Here is a 19,470-nt window from a genome sequence, read left to right as displayed (position 1 = left end):
TTTAGCTGGGTATGGTAGCACTTGCCTGTAATCCCAGGGACTCAGAACATTGAGGCAGGATGATTGCAAATACAAAGTGAGCTTCAGCATCTAAGTGAAGCCCTAATCAACTTATCTAGAACATGTGTCAAAATTAAAAAAGCACCAGGTGTGGTTGGCATACACCTCTAGTCCCAAAAGCTGGGTTGGCTGAGGCAAGAAGGATTGGAGGTTCAAAACCAGCCTCAGCAACTTAGTGAATCCTTGAGCAACTTAATGAAACCTTGTCTCAAAAAAAAATACACACACACACACACACACACATATGGCTGAGGATGTGGCTCAGTGGTTAAGCACCCCTGGGTTCACAAATATGAAGCCATTTAAAACATCAAGAAAGGGTGCTGAGAGGTTTTCAAGATGGCAGAATAGAGGAGGTTGCTTTCCTGGATGCTCCATGATATGAAACCAAGAAAGTAGACAGGCAACTTCTCTGCAAATGAGGTACTTGAAACCTTTCGGGACACTACAAGTCCACAGGATAGAAATTCTACTACCTCGGATCCATACTACTAGATGGGTAGACACACAAACAACATGAAAAATCAAGGGAACAAATCTTCCCAAACAAAGCAAGATACTCCAATAACAGAATTCATCAACACCACAGTGGAAGAAATGTCAGAGAAGGAGTTTAGAATGTACATAGTTAAACTGATCTGCAAAGTAAAGGATGGTATTAAGAGTGAAATCAGAGAGTAAATAGGGGAAGTGAAAGATCACTTCAATAAAGAGGAAGAAATTCTGGGGGGAAAAAGCAAGCAGAAATCCTTATAATGAAGGAATCAATAAACCAAATTAAAAATTCAATGGAAAGCATCACCAATGGACTAGACTACTTGGAAGACAAAACTTCAAGCAATGAAGACAAAATATATAATCTTGAAAATAGAGTTGACCACAGTGAGAAGATGTTAAGAAACCATGAACAAAACTTCCAGGAAATATGGGAAAACATTAAAAGACCAAATTTAAGATTTTTAGGGATAGATAAAGGCACGGAAATACAAACCAAAGGAACACACAATATTTCCAATGAAATTATAACTGAAAATTTCCCAAACCCAAAGAATGAAATAGAAAATCAAATACAAGAGGCTTACAGGACCCCAAATGTACAAAATTACAACAGACCCACACCAAAACACATTATAATGAAAATGCATAACATTCAGAATAAGGATGGGATTTTAAAGGCTACAAGAGAAAAGTATCAAATTACATATAGGGGGAAACCAATTCAGATCTCAGCTGATTTCTCAACCCAGACACTCAAAGCTAGGAGGTCCTAGAATAACATACACCAAGCTCTAAGAGAAAATGATGCCAACTAAGAATTCCATATCTAGCAAAATTAAGCTTCAGATTTGAAGATGAAATAAAAACATTCCATGATAAACAAAAGTTAAAAGAATCTGCAACTGAGAAAGCTTGCACTGCAGAACATTGTCAATAAAATATTCTATAAGGATGAAATGGGAAAGAAAAGTGAAAACCAACAAAGGAAGGAACTACACTAAAGGAATAGTCAATCAAAGGAAAAACTAATTCAAATTAAAGACTAGAAATAAACCCAAGTGATCAGGAATACAAATATCTCAATAATAACCTAGAACATTAATGACCTAAACTCATCAATCAAAAGACATAGTCTGGCAACCTGGATTAAAAAACAAGACCCAACAATGTGCTGTCTCCAAAAGACTCATCTCATAGGCAAACACATCCACAGATTGCATGTGAAAGGATGGGAAAAACCATATCATTCACATGGATCATGTAAACAAGCAGAGGTCTCTTTTTTTTTTATTGGTTGTTCAAAACATTACAAAGCTCTTGACATATCATATTTCACACATTAGATTCAAGTGGGTTATTAACTCCCATTTTTACCCCAAATACAGATTGCAGAATCACATCGGTTACACATCCACATTTTTACATAATGCCATACTAGTAACTGTTGTATTCTGCTACCTTTCCTATCCTCTACTATCCCCCCAGAGGTCTCTTTTTTAATATTTATTTTTTAGGGGCTGGGGATGTGGGTCAAGCAGTAGCGTGCTCACCTGGCATGCGTGGGGCACTAGGTTCAATCCTCAATACCACATAAAAATAAAAAAATAAAGATGTTGTGTCCACCGAAAACTAAAAAATATTTAAAAATTCTCTCTCTCTCTTAAAAAAATACTTATTTTTTAGTTGTGGTTGGACACAATACCTTTATTTCACTTATTTATTTTTATGTGGTGCTGAGAATCAAACCCAGGGTCTCACACATGCAAGGCAAGCACTCTACTGCTGAGCCACAACCCCAGCCCACAAGCAGAGGTTTCTATCCTTATGTCAGATAAAGTAGACTTCAAGCCAACATTAATCAGAAGGGACAAAGAAAGACATTTCATACTTCTTGAGGGAATTATACATCAATAAGACATAACAATTGTAAATATTTATGCCCCAAACAATGGAGCATCTACACACATCAAACAAACCCTTCTCAATTTCAAGAATCAAATAGACCACAACACAATAGTACTGGGTGACTTTAACACTACTCTCTCACTACTGGATAGGACCTCCTAACAAAAACTAAACAAAGAAACTATAGAACTAAATAATACAATCAATAATTTAGACTTAACAGACACATATAGAATATTTCATCCATTAATGAGCAAATACACTTTCTTCTCAGCAGCACATGGATCCTTCTCTAAAATAGGCCATATCTTATGCCACAAAGCAACTAGAGATAATACCCTGCATTCTATCAGATCATAATGGATTAAAATTAGAAATCAATGATAGAATAAAAAATAGAAGCTATTCTAACATCTGGAGACTAAATAATATGCTATTGAATGATTCATGAATAACAGAAGAAATCAGGGAGGAAATAAAAAAAATACTTAGAGGTAAATGAGAATAATGATATGACATATCAAAATCTCTGGGACATTATGAATGCTATGCTAACAGGAAAGTTCATTGCATTGAACTCATTCGTTAAAAGAATAGAAAGTCAATGAATAAATGACCTAACATTACATCTCAAAGCCCTAGAAAAAGAAGAACAAATCAACACCAAAAGCAGTAGAAGACAGGAATAATTAAAATCAGATCTGAAATAAATGAAATTGAAACAAAAGAATTCAAAAAATCGGCAAAATTAAAAGTTTGTTCTTTGATAAAATAAATAAAATTAATAAACCATTAGCCACACTAACAAAGAGAAGGCAAGAGAAAACTCAAATTACTAAAATTCATGATGAAAAAGGAAATATCATGATGGACACTACTGAAATACATAAAATAATCAGACACTATTTTGAAAATTTATACTCCAATAAAATCTTAAAGACACTGACAAATTCCTAGAGACACATGGCCTACCCAAACTGAATCACAAGGACATACACAAATTAAACAGATAAATTTCGTGCAATGAAATTGAAAACACCATCAAAAATATTTCCAATTAAGAAAAGCCCAGGACTAGACAGATTCTCAGCCAAGTTCTACAAGAACTTCAAAGGAGAATTAACAACAATCTTCCTCAAATTATTCCATGAAACAGAAAAGGAGGGGAACCCTTCCAAATTCATTCTATGAAGCTAGTATCACCAAACCAAAAAAAGACACATCAAGGAAATAAAACTTCAGGCCAATATCCCTAATGAACACAGATACAAAAATTCTCAGTAAAATTCTGGCAAATTGCATACAAAAACATATTAAGGGGCTGGGGTTGTGGCTCAGAGGTAGAGCGCTCACCTACCATGCATGGGGCACTGGGTTCGATCCTCAGCACCACATAACAATAAAATGAAGATGTTGTGTCCACCTATAACTAAAAAATAAATATTTTTTTAAAAACATATTAAAAAGATAGTGCACCACGATAAAGTGGGGTTCATCAGAGGAATGCAAGATTGATTCAACATACAAAAATCAATAAGCACAATTTATCACAACAATAGACTTAAAGACAAGAATCATATTATCATCTCAATAGATGTAGAAACAGCATTTGACAAAGACAGCACCCCCTTCATGTTCAAAACACTAGAAAAACTAGTGATAATAGGACCATACCTCAATATTTTAAAAGCTAAATATGCTAAATCCAAGGGCAACATCAATTTTAAAAGGAGAAAAATTGAAAGCATCCCTCTAAGAACTGGAATAAGACAGGATGCCCTCTTTCACCACTTCTATTCAACATTGTCCTTGAAACTCTAGCAGGAGCAATTAGAAGAAAGAAATTAAAGGGATATGAATAGGAAAAGAAAGCTCAAACTATCCCTATTCGCTGATGATGATTCTATACTAAGAGGACCCCAAAAATTTCACCAGAAAACTTCTAGAACTAATAAATGAATTCAGCAAAGTAGCAGGATATAAAATTAACACCCAGAGATCAAATGCATTCCTTTACATCAGTGATGAGTCCATTGAAAGAGAAATTAGGAAAACTACCCCATTCACAATAACCTCAAAAAAAAAAAAAATACTTGGAATCAATCTAATAAAAGAGATGAAAGGCCTACACAATGAAAACTACAGAACACTAAAGAAAGAAACTGAAGAAGACATTAGAAGATGGAAAGATCTTCCATGCTCTTGGAGAGACAGAATTAATATTGTCAAAATTACCATACTACCAAAGTGTTATACAGATTTAATACAAATCCTATTAAAATTCCAATGAAATTCTTCATAGAATAGAAAAGGCAACCATGAAATTCATTTGGAAAAATAAGAAGGTCAGAGTAGTCAAAGCAATCCTTAGAAAAGTGAAAAAGGAAGCACCATGATACCAGTTCTTAAATTATACTACAGAGCCATAGTAATAAAAAAGGCATGGTATTGGCACCAAAATAGATACATAGACCAATGGTACTGAATAGAAGACACAGAAACAAATCCACCTGAATATAGTTATCTCATACTAGACATAGGCTCCATAAACATACATTGGAGAAAAGATAGCCTCTTGAAAAAATGATGCTTGAAAACTGGAAATTCATATGTAGCAAAATGAAATCAAACCCTATCTTGCACCTGCACAAAACTCAACTCAAAATGTATCAAGGACTTAAGCACTAGACAGAGATCCTGTGCCTAATCGAAGAAAAATTAGGCCCAAATCTCCACCATATGGGCTTAGGAGTTGACTTCCTTAACAAGACTCCTAAAGCACAAGAAGTAAAATCAAGAATCAATAAATGGGATAGATTTGAACTAAAAAGCTTCTTTACAGCAAAGGAAACAATAATGTGAAAAGACAGCCAACAGAATAGGAGAAAATCTTTACCACTTGCACCTTAGATAGAACACTAATCTCCAGGATATATAAAGAACTCAAAAACTTAACACACACACACAAAAAAAAACAAATAACCCAATCAATAAATCAGCTAAAGAACCGAACAGACATTTCACAGAAGAAATACAACTGATCAACAAATATATGAAAAAATGTTCAACATCTCTAGCAATTAGAGAAATGCAAATCAAAACTACACTGAAAGCCAAGTGTGATGGCACACATCTGTAATTCCAGCAGCTCAGGAAGCTGAGTCAGGAAGATCGCGAGTTCAAAACCAGCCTCAGCAACGGCGAGGTGCTTAGTAACTCAGTGACACCCAATCTCTAAATAAAATACAAAGTAGGTCTGGGGATGTGGTCAGTGATTGAGTGCCCCTGAGTTCAATCCCCAGTACCAAAAAAAAAAAAAAACCTACACTGAGATTCCATCTCACTCCAGTCAGTATGACAATTATCAAGAATACAAGAAACAATAAATGTTGACAAGGATATGGGGAAAAGGCACACTCATACATTTCTGGTGGCACTGCAAATTTGTGCAACCACTCTGGAAAGCAGTATGGAGATTCCTCAGAAAACTTAGTCTTGGAACCACTGTTTGATCTAGTTACCCAATCCTCAGTCTATATCCAAAAGACTTAAAATCAGCATAATACAGTGACACAGCTCACTTCATAATAATTAAACTATGGAACCAACCTAGGTGGTTGATGAACAGATGAATTGATAAAGAAAATGTCATACACACACACACACATTGGAATATTACTTAAGTCTTCTTCTTAAAGAAGAATGAAATTATGTCATTTACTGGTAAATGGATGGAGCTGGAGAATGTCATGCTAAGTGAAATAAGCCAATCCCAAAGAACCAATGTTTTCTCTGATATGCAGATGCTAATTCACAATAAGTGGGGAGGGTGGTGGCCAGGGAAGAATAGAGGTACTTGGATTAGACAGAAGGGAGTGAAGGGAGGGGAGGGGAATGGGGGTACAAAGTATAATAGAATAAAACAGACATTATTACCCTATGTGCATATATGATTACATGACTAGTGTAACACTACACCATGTATAACCATAAGAATGAGAAGTGATACTCCATTTATGTATAATGTGTCAAAATTCAATTTACTGTCATGTATAACTAATTAGAACAACAACAAAAAAGGGGGCGCAGAGTGCAACTGCCAAGGCACTGTCAGAGTGCAACTGCCAAGGCACTGTCCTCCACTTGTGTGCTATCAGTGATAGTGCCCATGGTGTTAGGAACATTGTGTCCCTGAAGCTTGCATGTTGAAGCCTAACCCACAATATTGCACTAGTTGGACATGTGACCTTCAAAGATGTGATGAAGTCAAAATGAGATGGTTAGGGAGGCCATAATCCAACATGACCTGTCCTTATAAAACTAAGACAAAGAACCCCATCACCAATCCCAGGGAGAGGCCTCAGGGGAAGCAAACCCTGTGTGTACCTTGAGTTTGGACTTCCAGCCCTCAGATGAATGAGGAAATGAATCTCTGCTACTTGTGCCTGCCACCCCACAACCCTGCCAGTTTGCTATATCTAGTCCCAGCAGCCCCAGGAGACTCAGACATACATCAGTAGGAGCTGTACTAGGATGACTGTCTTACTCTCTAAATGCTACCCCTGTGAGTTTGCTTCTGGTGATATGATCATACCCAATTCTAGGAATGAGAGACCTGATGTAAATTTGTAAATATGATGATTCTTCATTTTTTTATGGAATCATTTATTTGATCTTAAAGTGCATGGTTACATTTGTGTTTTTACTCCCACTGTCTAACACATACCCCACAACACTATAGACTCTTGACTTCCAAACCTTTTATCATTATAAATGTCTCCAAAATAAATCACACCTGGAAGCTCAAATAAAAATAATGATAATTTAAAAATAAATACAACATATCAAGTAAATATCAAAATAATTTGAACTGACTACACATATGCAAAAAATAAAGTAGTTAGAATCAGAGGGAATTAATTGTGGGAAAGCTTACTAAAGAGCTATATAAATGTTTAAGTTTAGTTGAGGGGAAAGAAGAGTCCCCTACAGGAAAAGGAAATAACAAAGAGGCAAAGATAAATACATCACAGAAGGCAGAAAAAATAAAAGTATGTGTATGAAGAAATGAATTGGTGTGACTATACAACCAGAGATATGAAAAATTGTGCTCTATATGTGTAATAAGAATTGTTATGCATTCCACTGCCATATATAAATTTTAAAAAGGAGGGGGGAAAATAAACTGATAAAATCTTACACAGAGGCTAGAGGAAATGATGGTAAAGAACATCAACTGTAGAACTATTTCCGCCCCCACACACATTTTTTATTGGTACATTACAGTTATACAAAATAATGGGTTTATTGTTACGTTTGCACACATGCACACAATATAACAATATTATTTGGCCAATATCACTCCCCAGCACTTTCTCCCTCCCTCCTATCCTCTCACCCACTCCTTGTCCTCTTCCCTTCCTCTATTCTACTGATCTCCCTTTGATTTTCATGAGATTCCCCCACCCCACCTTTCTGTTCTTTTCTTCATTAGCTTCCACACAAGTGAGAAAACATATGACCCTTGACTTTCTGAGTTTGGCTTATTCCACTTAACATAATATTCTCAAGTACCATTCATTTTTCTATAAATGACATAATTTCATTTTTATTTATACTGAATAAAACTCTATTGTGTATATACACCACATTTTCTTTATCCATTCATTCATTGATGAACACATAGGCTGGTTCCATAGTTTGGCTATTATGAATTTTGCTGCTATAAACATGGGTACTCAGGTGTCACTATAGTATGATGCCTTTAATTCTTAAGGATAAATATCAAGGAGCTGCCTAGTATGTGTGAGGCACTGGGTTCGATCCTCAGCACCACATAAAAATAAATACATAAAATTAAGTCATATAAAAAAGCAATGTACCTTCAGAAAAAGATAGTTGGTATAAAGAACTAACTGAGCAACTTGATTAATGGATGAATGCCAATCTGTAGAAAGATTCTTTTTTTATTTCACAAGAGTTTTATTGTGGTAAAATATACATAACATAAAAATTGCCATTTTAGACATTTTGCAGTATAATATTCAGTGGCATTAATTACTTACACAATGTTGTACAGCCATATACCACTGTGTATTACCAAAAATTCCTATCACCCCAAACAGAAACTATAGCCATTAAACAATAACTCCCTATTCCCCCAGCTTGCAGCCCTTGGGAACCTCTTTCTGCTTTGTGTCCTTATGAATTTGCCTATTCAAGATAGTCCCTTTAAGTAGCATCATACAGTATTTGTCCTTTTGTCCCTGGGTTATTTCACTTAGCATAATGTTTTCAGAGTTCATTTGTAGAAAGATTCTTAATGGTAAATCCCAGTTTCCATCCTGCAACTAGTTCTAGTCATTATTTTAAACTACAATCTGGAAAAAGTTTTTCAATATCAGAAATCATAGGGAAATATCCCAAAACATTATACAACACAAAAATAATTTTAAAAGCTCTTCAGAGACTGAATAATACACTAATAAATAACAAAGGAAAATTCACTGAGGATAAATGTTAGGACCAGCATATGACATCAACCTCTGACTTTTTCCAATACTTCTTAGCCTGTGAAATCAGCTTTGCAATGTTTCTGAACTAATCTTGAATAACATGAAGAGTCACTGTCACACATTATATTTCTGATTTTAACATAGTATAATGGTTAACATATAGACATCAGAATACCTGAGTTCAAACCGTGCTCTTAGCTGTGTGCCTCTCTATGATTTACTTTCCTCATTCATTAAAAAAAGGTATTAACACTATCTACTTCATGTGGTTATAATAAGAACTGAATGAGATAATATATTGAGATGTTTGGTCCCTTTTTAGTTATGCTTATTGGTTTTCAGCTCCCCAGTGAGAATACAGCCTTGTTTTGAGCCCTAACCTATTTGACCAGGTACCTAAAAACATTTAGATCTCACCACTTCCCTGAAAGAAGAGGACTTGGTCCCCTATATCCTCAAACTTTGGCTAGGATTGTAATTCACTAGTGTTCTGGAGCCATGGCATTACAACTAATCTAATATCAAATTTTATCACTACTGAAAACAACCTATTATAATCATACCTCAAAAAATGAACATGGAATACTTTGTCAATAAATAAAGTCTGTCTTTGACATAACACTTTTGAACACTGTAGAAAAAAATTGACCGCCATCCCTCAATATTCAAGGATCCTCCTAGGTTGTTCATCCCAGCCATGAATCTTCACTAATTTATTTCCTCTCATCTTCTACCAGCCTATGCTTGAGGATTCATCATGCCTAAAGCTATGCTTCCCTGAGTTTAGTCTGAATAGCTATATAGAGATGAGTAAATTAATAATTAACTAATTGTGGATGTAAAAGCAAAGGAAGGTAGTTTGTCAACCCTTAGCTCAACATGAGATAATTCTAGGGTCTAGACCTGCTGAGCTACTAACATTGAACTGAGGTTAAAACAGACAAAAATGGATCAATAATACAGCCACCTATAAAAACCAACATGCTTTTAACCTATTTTGTGTGTGTGTGTGTGTGTGTGTGTGTGTTGCTGGGGATTGAACATGGGGCTTTGTGCATGCGAGGCAAGCACTCTACTAACTGAGCTATATCCCAGCCCTGCTTTTAATCTATTTTAATATATTCTTAGTAACTAAAAAGATAGAAGTATTTGAGTTCCACTCTGTATGTAAGACCACACATTGAGTACCATATATTTGGTAATGGACGTGGCACTTTAAAATGAGAGAGCCAGACGAGGTGCACACACCTGTAATTTCATGGACTTGGGAGACTGAGGCAGGAGGATTACAAGTTTGTGGCCAGCCTCAGCAACTTAGTGAGGCTCTAAGCAACTTTTTTGAGACCCTGTCTCAAAATAAAAATAAATAAGAAAAATGGCTGGGAATATGGCTCAATAGTTAAGCACCACTGGGTTCAATTCCTGGTACAAAAATAAATAAATAGAGAGAAAATAATTCATGAGGGACATAATACTTGAAGAATTATCATGTGGTAAGGGAATTAAGACCAAAAGAGAAGCCAATCACCAAAAACCAAAGGTCAAATGTACTCTCTGATAAGCAGATGCTAACATGTAACAAGGGGTTTGGGAGGAAGAATATAAATTTAGTGGATTAGACAAAAGGAAATAAAGGGAAGCGGGGGTAGGAATAGGAAAAACAGCGGAATGAATTGGACATAACCTTCCTATATTCATATATGAATACACCATCAGGGAAAGTCATATTCAAACATTTTATACAACTATACAATAGGATCCTAATTAGAATAAATTATACTTCATATAGATATGTCAAATATACACTACTGTCATGTATATCTAAAAAGAACAAATAAATAAAAAAGACTCCAGAAGAAAGGAAGTAATGTTTTACAGACCTGTTTGAGCAGGATCCTATGGCCAATTATGACCAATTGTATTATCATTATTAATCCATAAAAAACATCAATCAAAGTACTAAACACTGGATATTCTTAGGTCAATTTAAGGGTAAATATAACATAAAAGAGCTATAATAATGATGGCAGGAATCTGGATGCATGTGAATAATATCTGAATAATGTTTATGTCCATATATCATAATAACTACACTCATGTCAAGTCTCTCTGACCTTTGCATAATTCATTCAAGTTTAAAGGAAAGGAGGGAAGATTTCATTTATAAATTGACACAGAAGAATACAAGTTTCCTTTTATATAGGCTTTCAGACATAGGTTACAAGACAATTTATCAAGCCAGACATGGTGGTGCACACTTGTAATCCCAGAAACTCAGGAGGTGAGGCAGGAGGATAACAAGTTAAAGAACAACTTCAGCAATTTAGCAAGGCCCTAAAAAAGTTAGGTAGACCCTGTCTCAAAATAAAAAATAAAAAGGGCTGGTGATGTGGCTCAGTCAAAAAGTACCCCTGGGTTCAATCTTATTATCCCCATCACGCCCCGCCCCCCCAACACACACAAAGACAATTTATTGGGAACTTTGATGGACCAAATTGTATCTCCTAAAACCTCATATATTGAAGCTCTAATCCCCAATGTGATGGTATCTTGAGATGGAGCTTTTGGAAAGTAATTATGCTTAGATGATATTGCAAGGATGGGGCCCTGATGATGGAATTAATGCCTTATGAGAAGGGACATCAGAGAGTTTATTTTCTCCTTTTCATTATGTGAGGTGAAGCAGTAAGAAGGTAACTGTCTACAACTTAAGATTATTATGGAAGTTGAAGGTTGATTGAACTACATAGAATGGAGAAATGTCCAGGAAACTAATATAATAGCATAATTATAAGATAAAAAGGGTTTGCATTAAGGCTATATTAGACAGGAAAAGAAAATATTAATATTACTTTATAAAAAAATAACTTGAAAATCATCTGAAAATTTGAGCCAGAGAAAATGGGAAGTAATTGAGAAAATTTTGCCAAAATTTTAGTACTACTATGGGTATTAAATGACATTATTTAACTAAAGCAAAAAATACAGTAAACATAGAAGAGACTCAAATAATTAGACACTTAGCAAGACCCTGTCTCAAAAAAATAAAGAGGTCTGGAAATTTAGATCAATGGCAGAGCAGTCCTGAGTTCAATCTTCAGTCCTAAGGAGATAGGTGGTGGATTATACCCTCTTCTGCCTATGCAGTTGCATTTTTTAACACCTATGTGTTAATTGTTAGGAAGCTCTACATATCTAGTTATCCTGTAGGCTTTTGAAAATTACTAACTTAAAATTTTGCTCTTTACAGATATAGTTACAACTTTAGTTTAGGTAACATAAAAATATAAGAATTTCTAACTAAGATGAAATATGATCATTTCCAAAATTAGAGCAACACAGTTATAGAGCAGGATTTATGGAAATAAATATTCAGATTGATAATTGGCTATCCTAGTTGTACAGTTACCAGAAAAGTAGACTAAAAAATATATATAAATGTTCAAAATTATGCCTTGAAGAATGCATTAAGTTCTCAATAAGATAAGAAAATTTAAAATTCCCTCAACAAAATAAACCAAAGCAAAAAACACAATAGTACTTACATTCTGCCAACATGCCTACTGCTTTACACTTTTTCAGTCTGCACTCTTGACATTTTCTACGCATATACATGTCCATTTCACAATGACCACCATTCTTGCAACTATATACTGCATTTTTGGTAATGCTACGTCGAAAAAAACCTAACAATAAAATTTTTCAGATTTTATCATAAGTATTTTTAATTGTCATTATTACTAATATATACTGTTATAATAAATAATTAAGTTAAATTACTTCAATTAAATTTTTTTCTCTTGATAAAAAGGTTTTGCTTAATATGCATTTATCTGGAAAATTGATCTTTTCCTAATTGATCTATTCTATCCCAACATTGTGTCTTTAAATAGTCACACCTGATAATTAAACTAAATAATTCTATCACATTAAGAGACTCTAGTTTTACAATAGTTATAATGTATCATCTAAAAGCCTTTTTAAAACTTTTATAGATAATCAAATTCCCCTGAAGCATCTCTCACTGCTCTCTTGAAAGAATATGTGATCAGGTAAATAAAACCATAAGAAAAACCTTTTTTCTCATACTTTCATACCTGCCCATATCCCATCACCCCCACCACCACCACCTTTGTTATTGTACTTCCCCCAGTGAGAAAGTGCTGCTAGTTTGGTTTAAGACATTAAAGAGTTCATAATTGGTAGAAGGAAGGAAGGTTTTCTATTTCACTTCCTAAATGCTTGCAAAAAACAGTTCCTCTTCCCATTTCCTCCTTTATTTCTTGTTCTATGCCAGTTCCTGCCCTCTTCCTCTTCTTTCCATTTCAAACAGTGAAGTTACTAAGCTTAGTCAGTGCCCTCCTTAAAGCCCTGCCATATGCTCTTGAGAATATGAGTTCCATGGCTTAGATTCAACAGAGTAAAAGTCTTAGTTTAGGTTTTCAGAACTACGCCTCATTTTTTAACCTAATTTTAATAGCAAAACCCTGCATTTCAAGAGTAGGCACACATTTGCCCCACCGTTCTATTTACAAAGCTCATTCCTTGTGGTCTTCATTTGGCTATTCTTTGAAGGGATAGGTTGAGAGTTTTCTGAGAATAAAACTTAACTTGACCTCTAATTAATATCTATACCTATACCATATTGGCCTAATCATTTCTAGATTCAGTCCTAACCCTGTACTTTTGATTTTTTTTTCCAGTGCTAAAATTCAAATCCTGGGCCTTGTATTTATGCTAGGCAAGTGCTCTACCTGCGGAGCTACATCCCCAATCCTGCATTTATGAATTTAAAAGTGCAAGAGTACTTCAAAACTGTTCAAAATCAAAGACTGTTTCATTCTTTGCAGATGTCAGTTTTGGTCTTCACTTTCAGACCTTCAATTTTTCTTCAAAAAAGTATTTCAAGATAAGAATGGTGGCACAGGCCTGTATCCCAACTTCTCAGGTGGCTGAGACTGTAGGTTCACAAGCTGGAGGCTAGCCTGGGCAATTTAGTGAGACTAAATTATATCAAAAATTAAATTATAAAAGGGTAAAAGAGGCTAGGGATATAGCTCAGTGGTAGAACACTTGCCTAGGATGTGTAAAGTCCTGGGTTTGATCCCCACCATCACACACACACACACACACACACACACACACACACACACACACACATACACACAGAAATAGAAAAGAAAAATAGGCTTAGAATATTGAAAGTCACTTAATTCAAATCCCCTCCAAATGCATAACTTACATCAACCACATAAAAAGAAATAATGTTTAACATTCAAATCTTTTTCAAAGATCTATTCCAGCATCAGATTCTTCTAGGAATATGAAATCTTTCTGTTATATTAGTATTGAATTTTATATTTAAATGTAAAAGCCCTTAGCAAAAATGAAAAGAAAACTGAACTTAAATTTTATATTTTATTTTTATGTCTTTGATACCACTGATTGATCACTTTAAACATGCCATGGCTCATTCTGATTTGGTTTTTCACACTTTAAAAGGAAAAGTATTCTCATATGTCTAGGATGTCATGGCTCTTCAGTGAACACTAAGATTTCAAGTTTCTTTTAACTTTATCCTTACCTTTGCAACCTTCACAAGTAAGTGCATTGTAATGATATCCTGATGCCTTATCACCACAAACTACACAGAGTTCTTTCTGTCCCTTCATTTGCAAAGAACAAGTTGGCTTGGACCTTTTTATTCCAGGGTATCCATCTTCAACATTGTGAGCAACCACATAAGTGGTTTTATTTAATTCACAAGAATCAAGTCCACACTGTCCATCACCACTGTACTGTGGATCCAAGCCATAGGTGTTGAAATGGCTTTGTAAAGATTGGGATTGGAGAGCCGGAGGAAACTGAGCTGTAGAATACTGGCAATGAGGTGATTCTTGAAAATCAGTGTTGTGCAGCTGATAATCAATTTGTTCTGGCAAAATATCTAGTTTTATTTTTTTAAAAAAGAGCAAATAGTAAAAAGTCAAAATTTCTTAATTTATTTTCAAATTTCAAAATATTTCATGCTCAACAAAGAGTTTAACATTCCTACTATGTCCCATTGCAATATATTGATAAATGTCACCATCCCAGAGATACGCAGAGGTTGATCAGGAGCTAAAGGAAGGGTAAAGTTTCCTAATGGCTCATATACCCATTCCATCTCCCTTCTTAGTAGAAGAATTTGAAATGGAAGAAGAGTTTCCTTATCTTCTACATTTTCCTTGTCCCACTTATACTGGTCTTAGGGCAAATAGGTCAGAAACTATGTGAATTAATAAGTTATTCCACCCTCAAAAAAAAAAAAAAAAAGAAAGAAAGAAAGAAAAGCTAACATACATTTTTAGCTTATATGGTTAAGAAATGTTTTTGTTTGAACTTCTCATTTAATATATCAATACTCTCCTTTGTCACTTATAGCCTAACTTAAATTACTATTTTCTTTTTTGTTCTGGTGTTTATCTGGGGAAAAATTTACCTACCTTGCAGGATTATATAAGAATGAAATTTTTAAAAAAGAATTAAATAAAATATGATAGTTAAAAGCATATATAAACTATAAATTGACATCTGTTGTATATCATTATTATTATCAGAAGTTCCCAAACACCAACTTACTTCCTGCTTTTGTTAGAATTATTGATTTAAATCCAAAATATTGGCTCCAAAAGAACCCCAGGATACTTAGTTGCTCCATGTCTGTAACTAGTAATAGTTGTACTTTTCCTGGTGCTTAATCACCTGGTGATAAGACTTATTCTTACCCAAAAAATTTTACTACAAAGATTGGTAAACAGTACAATTTCTATTGTTTCGTATAAGTCATGTACAATCTTAGAGCATCCAATACAACTCTAAAGGTTGAATGAATACTAAATAGCCTGATATAAGAAGAAAGGTTATCAGTAAAACAATGTAGGCTTAAAGAAGAAGAAGAAAGAAGGAGGAGGAAGATGAGAAGGGAAAGACCCTTCTAGGATGACAGACAAAACAAACAAAAATACTGTCTTTTTCACCCCAGTAGAATACTACCTAATGTTCCATTTTCATGGAAAACAGTTTAAATTACTTTTTGAAAATGGCAAGATGAAATTTTTATTATTGCCTTGGTCTTTTTGTAAAAAATAAAATAAAAAATCTTTTGTCTCTGCATTGTTTTCTTTCTTTCCCTTTTACAAGAATCTTACATTAGGACTAAAATGTCAAGTATGCTAAATAATAATAAAATTTCAATTTACTAAACTGCATAAAAACTAGCTTCAACTAACTCCTAAAAATAACTCCAATTTTTTAATTGAATATGATTTTAAACTGTTACATCTTTTCCTCTTTACCTTTGATTCTGGACTAACAATATATTACTGGTTTTTAAAATTATTTTTTCCTGTAGAAGATTATTTATTCATTTGTTACTTTTTTAAAAAAATCTTTAATTAACCATAATTCCTATAAAAATATTTATTGACTATTTTACTGTAGTTCTTTGTTACATACCATAGTACTGCATAGGGTCAGCAAGACAGTACCCATCAAATGTAGTAACATAAGTGTTTGCCATTCTCTGGTACAATTCCCACTGCTTCATTCACTTCAGGCAATGCTGAACTTTTCAGAATCAAACCTGAAGAAACAAAAATTTCACAGATTATTTGAACAGATGATTGTTAAATCAGTATCATCTGATAGTATAGTGTACTTTTAAAAAATAGTTTAGCAGAATTTATGCATAATTTATATTTATACTTTAATTGACAAAATGATGATTTTCATATCTCTAAGCATCAACTTATTTAATTTTTGCCAATTTCTTATTGCTCAGCTGTTTACAAATAACTTAATAAATTTTGGTAGGTAATCATCATTATCAGCTATAAAGTTATTTGTAAAAGCGTAGCAAGTTTACTGGGCTGGAGTCATAGCTCAGTGGTAGAGTGCTTGCATAGCACGTGTGAGCCACTGAGTTAAATCCTCAACACCACATAAAAATAAATAAATAAAATAAAGGTATTGTGTTTGTCTACAACAAAAATGTATTTTTTAAATACCAAATTTATTGTTATTTATAAATGTATTAAGCTTACTAATTATTATTATATTAAGCTTATTTGTATATTTGTTTAAAAAAAGCTTTCAAGTTAGGCCTCATAGATTGCTTTCCCCACTCACTTATGGGATTATTAATTCTGCCTGAAGCTGGGGATATAATTCAGTGGTAGAGTACTTGTCTAGCATGTGGAAGGCCTTGGATTTGATACCCAGTATCTCCCTGATCCTTAGGTTTCTCATTTGTAAAAGTAGTAAAGCCCTATGACAAAATTGTTAGGAGAGTTTAATTAGTGTATTAAAATCCAACACAATTCTTGGCAATGATTGATTTCCAAATTATTATTCTAAATAGAGATGAATTAGGAAGAAAATTTCAACTTTTTTATAATTATAGAAGAAATTAAAGAATAGGAAATCAATAGCTTTTTAGCACTTTTTTTTATCATCTGAGTTCTTTGTAAATATTTTCATAGCACTGTGGTATGCTAAATATTAAAACATTAATTTTGGTTCTGCTTAACTAACAACAATTCGTTACCAATAAAAGTGTTTTAATTGTAAAACCTAAAAATTGTAAGTTATCATGAGAAAAATTTTAAAAATATAAGACTATTTTTGTTATTTTCCAGGAAGGAACTCAAAAAGATTACATCTTTGAATAGAATTAAACAGGAAATCCCAGTTTAAGAAATTGGAAACTATTGTAAGAAAATAAAGATCACTATAGAGGCCACTGTTTATAGCTTTATGCTGTCCATTAGAAGACAAAGATTATTTTCCATCTTTAAAATGAAACAAAAATGCTGGGCATAGTGGTGCATGCCTATAATCCCAGTGGCTCAGGAGGCTGAGGCAGGGGGATCATGAGTTCAAAGGCAGCCTCGGCATTTTAGTGAGGTCCTATGCAATTTAGTAAGACCCTGTCTCAAATTTTAAAAAGAGCAGAGGGGATGTGCTGAGTTGGGAATGTGACTCAGTAGATTCAATCCCTGGCACAAAGAAGAAGAAGGAGAAGAAGGGGCTTTAAATAATGCTAAAAGGTATACACACATGAAAAACTTCTGAGATAGCTTCTGAGATGATTGGATAACGTTTTACTTTGATTTATTACTAATGTGATAGATTCATGACTAAGATTTATATATCCATGAAGGTGATTAAATAGTAATATCTCCGAAATTTGTTTCCTTTATCATTTAATAGGATCCAGGTTCCTTTAAAAGCATTTGAATTTTCCAGTCCTCTACTGGCATAACAGTCATGTACAGTATATATTGGATGGAACAGCGGGAACAAGATCAGTGCCCCAAACAGCAGTGAACTTTCAACATGAAGTTTCCCTTGAAAAGTAAGGACTAATGTCAATCCGATCACTTAGTACATACTTCTCTTTTTCCTCTACTAAAACAAGTCAATTCTGAATGCTATTGGTTTAATTTTAATTTGTTTCGTTCTTCCCAAGCTTTTCTTCTGAGTTTCAATTAGATCTTAGGAAATTACAAATGAACATGAAAATTTGAAGTTGTTATTCTCTCTCCTTTTAAATTTGCTGAATTTACCACTAAACTTCACATAATACAGTGTTAAATATCTGAAGGAGACTGAAAATTAAAATAGCATTCAGTACTGTTTAGAATCAGACTCTGCTGACTGAGAGTTTATTTGAAAATAATATAGAACAAACCAGAAGTAGTACATTAAACAAAACTGGCAATATATGGTAATACATACTAACAATCACATAAAGATCTTATGGTAATGTCACTGTCAAGGTTAATATTGTAAATTACAATATTCTAAAACCAAGTCCTTCTGATAATGGTAAATAAGTGTGTTAAAATGTTATCTTTCACAGATCTGTTTTTATAAGCTTATGGACTAGTTTTACTCCAGGTTATATATGGGACATATACAAAAGTAAGCCTCTGGTAAAAAGATACCTTTTAAAATATGAAATTTCTATCTTTTTTATAAGATCTCATTAATATTTGCACTATTATTAACGTAAGATTTTCGCTAACTTTTTTCAGTCTTTTAAATGTTTAACAGAAATACTATAATACATGTGCATAATAAAATAAACCTTTCAAAATATTCATGAAATTAGTCTAAAAACATTTCAGCAAACTATTAATAATACAGAGCAGTATATAATCAAAAATTTCCTATTCTGTTAAAAAGAAAAGCTTCAATGGCTCTGAAATGGTTCTGTTTTATTATCTTTCCTAGTAAATATTTATTTAAAATAAAATAACTTTATTAGAAGAGGATTTTTTATCAAGAGGTTCAACTTGACATAGACAAAGTCTATGCTTTTTCTGTGACAAATATAACTTTAATAAAATCTGTGTTTTTCACAGATTGTAATGGTTATTTACTGAATAAATGCTTAATTCTATAAATAAATTTGCATTTCCTCCTCCTTAATCAAAACCGTTCTCAA

The 19,470-nt window shown here is 33.7% G+C and overlaps 1 protein-coding gene across 1 annotated transcript in view; it reads right to left on the bottom strand.

Moving 5' to 3' along the window:
• Positions 1–16,539, bottom strand: part of LOC114096699 (bile acid receptor-like) — a 47,963-nt gene extending 31,424 nt beyond the window's left edge. Inside the window, exons 1-3 of the mRNA XM_027940246.1 lie at positions 16,476–16,539; positions 14,563–14,925; positions 12,524–12,664 (exon numbers count right to left, since the gene is read on the bottom strand). Coding sequence (XP_027796047.1) covers positions 12,524–12,664; positions 14,563–14,925; positions 16,476–16,539 — 568 coding nt within the window. The remainder of the gene's footprint in view (positions 1–12,523; positions 12,665–14,562; positions 14,926–16,475) is intronic.
• Between the last annotated feature and the right edge of the window lie 2,931 nt (positions 16,540–19,470).

The sequence above is a fragment of the Marmota flaviventris genome, chromosome 10 (assembly GCF_047511675.1).
Source record: "Marmota flaviventris isolate mMarFla1 chromosome 10, mMarFla1.hap1, whole genome shotgun sequence".
Taxonomy (NCBI): domain Eukaryota; kingdom Metazoa; phylum Chordata; class Mammalia; order Rodentia; family Sciuridae; genus Marmota; species Marmota flaviventris.
This window is presented reverse-complemented; position numbering and strand designations above follow the sequence as displayed.